The sequence below is a fragment of the Boleophthalmus pectinirostris genome, unplaced genomic scaffold, assembly GCF_026225935.1.
Source record: "Boleophthalmus pectinirostris isolate CB_2022bp ecotype Guang Dong unplaced genomic scaffold, ASM2622593v1 HiC_scaffold_3, whole genome shotgun sequence".
Classification (NCBI taxonomy): domain Eukaryota; kingdom Metazoa; phylum Chordata; class Actinopteri; order Gobiiformes; family Gobiidae; genus Boleophthalmus; species Boleophthalmus pectinirostris.
In genome coordinates, this window is record NW_026571299.1 from 25,895,815 (window position 1) to 25,901,646 (window position 5,832).

Here is a 5,832-nt window from a genome sequence, read left to right on the forward strand (position 1 = left end):
GTATGGCTTAACTTGTGAAACTTGCATGATTAAATTATAGTGTTTTTATTGGTCAAAAATACATTGAATAACTTATTGTGAGTGGGATCACCTTTGCACAGATCTGATTCACCCTCTTATCACATAGATAAATATGTTTAATGTCATAACACAAGAGCTCCTTTAAACAGAACGTTAATATAGCCTTGTTTTTCTTATATGATAACTATATTAATATTAGGCTATTTTATTACTATTTTCATTTGGCCAATTATTATTTAGTGTAACTTATTGTCATGTAGAAACTGTACGAAAAATTTGCCCAACAGTGCCATCCCTCCAGTTCCTTGGCAATGGCAATGTCAGCCAAACGAAAAATGCCTGTTTAGGTTCTAATCATTTTATATTTTTAGGTGTTTTTCTTAAAAAAAAAATAAAAATCATATAATAATATTCATCCATCCGTGCTAGTAAAAAAAAGTTTGGTTTTCTTTGGCTTTTGTTTACGGAAGTCAGGTGAGCGCTCCGTTGAGATGACGTCATGACGCAGCAAAGCCCGTTTTACCAGAATTAAAAGACACGCCTCTTCCACGCACAAAAACCTAACACAAACTCCACAAACTTTCTTGCCCTGGGATTTGTGTTGCTGTAAATCAAAAGTAAGTAAAGAAAAAAATATTGTTTCATCATTGTGACACAGGATCTTTTTGTTTAAGCTGCTAGAAGTTATTGCCTCATACTTTGGTGTTTTAGTTCATTTGTTAGCCTATTTTTTTTCATCACAAACGAAACATTGCTATAAACTTCAACTAAATTTGCACTGCGGTACTCATTTAACTTTGTATTGACATATAAGGAATTGCACTTCTTCATAGTTACAGCATATGTGACAGAACTAGATTGTGGTTGCATTTTCTTTTGTGCTTGTTTCTAGTGATTTGCACCTACTTTCTCCTGTGCAGTTGTTCCTGAATAAAGCATAATAGCATAATACTTCGCCATGGATTCAGTTTTATAATGTAATCACTAAAATATATTGACTAAAGAGCACTGTGCTGTCCTATCTATGTGTGCAGGTTATTTGAGTTCCATCTACTTTCACTTCCCTGTTTTGAACCAGTTCCTCCTGGCAGTCAGCACTTATTAAAAACACATAGCAGAAATTTGTCAGTCTATTTTTAAATTGTTATAGGCAATATTATGTCTTAACTTCTTAATAATGCACAATAGAGATTCAGTAGATTACAGCTTCATTATTAAATCAGGGTTTAGCCGTATCAGTAAGAGTAAACTCTTATGAAAGGTAAGTACATAAAACACAATGTATTTGTGTGGGTGACCCTTTACTCTAGTTGTCTAACCCAAGACACATTCCAACAACATGAGTCTAAGACAATGATTCAAATGTCATTGTACTTGAAATAATTATTGTAATCAATCTTAAAGTATGTATTTTACTCTCTGTCACAAAAAACCTTGGAATCATGAATCACAACACATCACACATAACTAACTCGATGAGTGATATATTGAAAAATGGATAATAGTGCAAGTAGTGCAAGATTTGTCTCGTGTTATTTATCTTTTCTGTTCACTTTCGGTGCAGTCCTGATGGAGGAGGCATACGCTCAGCTGTATCAGGAGTTTGTGCGCCTCAGGTCTCTGTGTCTGAGACAGGCCTCGATGCTCCAAAAGCTCACCGCTGCTCTCAAGCAGCAACAAGGTACTGAATACACAATACAGACCTGAGATAGACCTCATGTAGCTCTGGTTTAGCTCTGGTTTAGCCCTGGTTTGGTCCTATTTGACCCAGGTTTAATCTAAGTTTATTTCTGTTTTTTCCCTGGTTTAGCTCTGCTTTAGACCTGGTATACTCTTGTCTAGTAAAACAACAGGCTTTCATTATGTATTCCATCTGGAGAAAGTGGTTTTGTTTGTATGGAATTCAACAAGAAAAGAATTTCACCTGGCCAGGCAAAAGTATGTCTTGGTTTTAGTTCTAAATTTATTCTCATTTTGTCCTGATTTTGACCTGATAAAACCCCAGTTTATAGTTCTGGATTAGACTTTGTTTAGCCCACCTTTTATCCTGCATATGCTGACACAACTTTCTAGAATGTCTGTAGAGCTGGAGGACAGGTTTGAATTCTATAATGGGCTTTGCTGTTTAACTGTCAGATTGGACGTTTGTTGACCTAGTTTATGATTCATATCTCTGTAATTACTGGGACTATCCACATGAAACAGAAACTGGCACAAAGTTCAGCATTTTCTCTGTCAGCACAAATAAAAAAAATCACTCACTCTCCCATAGCCTTGGAATAGACCCTCATACCATATTTATTTTGACTGCTGCTGCTGCAAAAAAACTACAATAACCATTCTATTGATACAAATACATTGCTTTGTGTATTATACCAACCGTATATAGACCAGCTTTTTTTTTTCTTTTCAGGGGGTTCAAATAAAGATCCTGGAGACCTACCAACACAGTTGGACTCTGAATACCCCGTGTACCTGAACTCATCTCCTCACCCAACTCCTCCTCTCCTCACTCCAGCAGCACCGTGTGGCGTTCAGGAATCTTCCATAAATATTGGAAACTTCTCCAACCTCCTGGCACAAGACATGTCCAAGCTGTCTGTGAATACCAGTGTCCAAAAGAAAGACCCCAAATCTGAGCTCAGCATTCCTCAGTCTCTCTCTTCAGTCTTGACCTTGTCCAATGGAGCTTCATATAATAAATGCCTTCATCATAATGGGGAAGATACAGAGAGAAATGTAAGGAGTTATTCTATATTTTTCTATAGCAATTTTTCAGCTTTACAATTTATATTATATTTGCAAATTTTGAGTTTTCAATTTGAGATTCAGGCCACAGTGCACATTTGAAACATTTCTAGGAGCATAAATTATAAACAACTACCCCCTGCTTTTCTCCATGGAGATGCTTTTGCTTTGCTTGGAATGTCGCACAATATGCATCACCCTCTGTTGCATTTATTAAATTACAGCTGTTTTTATTATTTAAAAAAAACTTACATTCTTATTGTGAGCGAGCTCTCCTCTCCACAGATCTGACCTGTAACTTGCCTGAGTGTTGTCACCTCTCAGGCAAGTTACAGATTAATTCCTTGCTTTTTTTTCCTCCATAAAAATATAGCACAGTTAGGTGTTTGCTGATGATACCTAATACTTACACTGGCATTAAAATTAGTCTCTATACTTTTAGCTCAAGAATACTATGAGAAGCATGCATTTTTACTGTGAGAAGGGTCACCTCTTCACAAATCTGACTTGCAACTTGGCCTAGTGGTATCTGCTTGTTTGCAAAAAGATAGATGAGTTAATTCTTAGCGTATGTCATTAATAATACTAATAAAAACTATTCAAAAATGATTCCACATACAGAAACTTGCAGTGATCTGATTCAGACACTGTAGTGTGGCCAAGAGGTGTCCCCTGCTTGTTTCTATGAAGATAAAGAAAGTTAAATGATATAATGTGGAGAGTTCCAGGCAAAGCAATAACATCTCCATGGAGACAAGAAGGTGGTAAACCCTCCACCAGATAAAAAATACATAGTGGCTCTTTAAAAAAGTAAGAAAGACAATGACACCAATAGTTTCTTTTTCTCTCCAATTGTTTTCTACCCAGACCCCTGTAACTGGCTACCTCAACACCTCAGGGACCCCGTACTCCCACCACCTCCCTACCCCTGGCGGAATGATGATTTCTGATGTGACTCTGCAGTCCCACTTGTGTGAGTTCTGTCAGGCTGTGTTCCCCGCTAACACCACCACCAGGGGGCAGTATCTACAACACCTCTACACACACATCACATAGAAGAGAGCCCATGTGCTGAACTGGTTTCTGTGAATTCATGAATAAATATGGGTAGTTTTTAAATACAGAGTAGTATGTATTGTATGAGCCGATCTCCTTTTCTCTAATGGTGCAATAGGCCAGTATTTGTGTATATTATTTTATTATGATATGAAACGAGAATAATATTGATACATGGCGGCTGCTGTCATCAACATTTCCTGGGGTGTGATGCTAACTGAAAACACTACTCAGATCACAACATTGGTTTTAATCTAAATCTTAAAAATTGTGTGTTTTCTCTTGAGTTTTAAAACTGTTATGTCTATGTTTTCTAATGTGTGCATTGTGTCACCATGGAAAACCTCAGAACATTGTGCCATACATATACATGCTGAACACCCCCACCATGATGTCATTGTAAAGTATCAATACAAATCTGGGACAGAGAATGAAACACCATATATTTGCATATTTTGTTAGTGGAATGTAGTCTCTATTCTGTGCGTTGTATATGAAGTAATTGCTAGCTCTTGGTAAAGTACATTGTGAACACTTTAGATTACTTATGGGCATAGTTAGAACCCTACTAGGAAGATCACCGGTTCAGTACTCTGGACTCATATATAGATGGATACTTTATTTATCCCAAAAGAAACTCATTTTAAAAATGTATTTCATTTAATTTTCAAATTAATTTCTATGTGGAGTACTGAAGTGGTTTAGTTCTTTTTTCTATTGCTCTAGACTGGACTCTGGATTAGCTTTAACTTAATTTTGTAAAGTTGTCAAAAGGGGCATATTTTGCTATTTTCCTCATGTCTCTTACATTTTAACATTTTGCAAATATAAAAAAAAATATATATATTCATAGTCCAAAATGTGATGTCAAAATTGTGAACTGAACCATTATTTATTCATTGTAATATTAATATAAAGATCTTATGTCTCTTGTCTTGATCTCTACCTGATTGTGTACGCACTGTTTGTTATCTCTCGTTTAAACAATAAAGCAGCAGAAGTGGAGGTGTTTCAGTCTGTCCCTTTTCTAATATAAGATGATGTATGATGCATGTTTGTTTAGTTTGTGGGTCTGGTCTTGTGACGATCAGCTGTCTGCTCGGAGGAAATAACAGGAGCTAAGAATAGAAGATGAAACTGTGCGATTAGAGACAGTGACAGATGATCAGAGATGGACGCCTCTGTCATCTCCTGCCAAACACTTCCAACAAGAAACCAGGCTCCAGCCAGCGGACACCTTATTAGGTACATCTCCCCTCAACGCAAATATCAAATTAACGTGGTTCTTTTGACTCTTTTATAGCTGTCCACGGGATTTAGGATGATAAGATAAATTAGGACGGCTGTCATAGGAAAAAGCTATTTAAAACAAAATATCCTAGCATTCGAATGATGTAAAGTCCAATTTTTTTTATTTTATTTATAGCTAGGTTTTATCAGTTACTGCCTCAACCTCTAATATGGGAAGAAAAGTACAGCATGGTTAAATAATATCACTTAAAAAATATAGAAAGTACTTATTATTTACCAGTTTTTGTTATAGTATTTTATTTAGTCACTACTGTCTTTATTTTAGCGTGAATGTAGATCTGAATGGTAAAAGCTTTTTTCCACCTTCAAGATTTAAAGCACTTTACACCAAGGAACCACTCACCCATTCACACACACACACACACACACACACACACCAGTGTACACAAACACTGGAGGCGAGATGGGTTCAGTGTCTTGCCCAAGGACACAATGACAGCATTCATCTGCGGGAGCTATTATGGGAGCTGATAATGTTTATGTCAAGAGCAGGATTCGAACCTCCAACCTTCGGAACAGTGGATGAACACTCTGCCAACTGAGACTGTTAATGACTAGTTACGTAATACAATACAATATAAAAACGGTATTGTGTGTTTGTCCTTTGAGCAGACGATACAGGTGAATCACTGACAACAGGAGCCAGATTGTGACGCATGTGCTGCCAGTCAGTCAGAAACACTCTCTCACTTTAGT

General features: G+C 36.8%; 1 protein-coding gene across 2 annotated transcripts; it reads left to right on the forward strand.

Annotated features, from left to right (window-relative positions):
* Positions 1–522: 522 nt before the first annotated feature.
* zgc:113184 (uncharacterized protein LOC553745 homolog) lies at positions 523–4,830 on the forward strand. Of its 2 annotated transcripts, XM_020937028.2 has the most exons (4): positions 523–638; positions 1,586–1,702; positions 2,435–2,760; positions 3,637–4,830. In XM_020937028.2, the coding sequence occupies exons 2-4, from the start codon at positions 1,591–1,593 to the stop codon at positions 3,823–3,825; spliced, it is 627 nt and encodes a 208-aa protein (XP_020792687.1). In that variant the 5' UTR covers positions 523–638; positions 1,586–1,590; the 3' UTR covers positions 3,826–4,830. The 2 variants fall into 2 exon arrangements, with proteins under 2 accessions (XP_020792687.1, XP_055016599.1); XM_055160624.1 differs by lacking the exons at positions 523–638; positions 1,586–1,702 and adding an exon at positions 1,824–1,959.
* Positions 4,831–5,832: the final 1,002 nt, after the last annotated feature.

Coding starts and splice junctions, on each gene's coding strand:
- zgc:113184 (XM_020937028.2), top strand. CDS start 1,591: ATGGAGGAGGCATACGCTCAGCTGTATCAGGAGTTTGTGCGCCTCAGG. Junction 1,703..2,434: donor TGCTCTCAAGCAGCAACAAG/GTACTGAATACA, acceptor TTTTCTTTTCAG/GGGGTTCAAATAAAGATCCT. Junction 2,761..3,636: donor GGGAAGATACAGAGAGAAAT/GTAAGGAGTTAT, acceptor TTTTCTACCCAG/ACCCCTGTAACTGGCTACCT.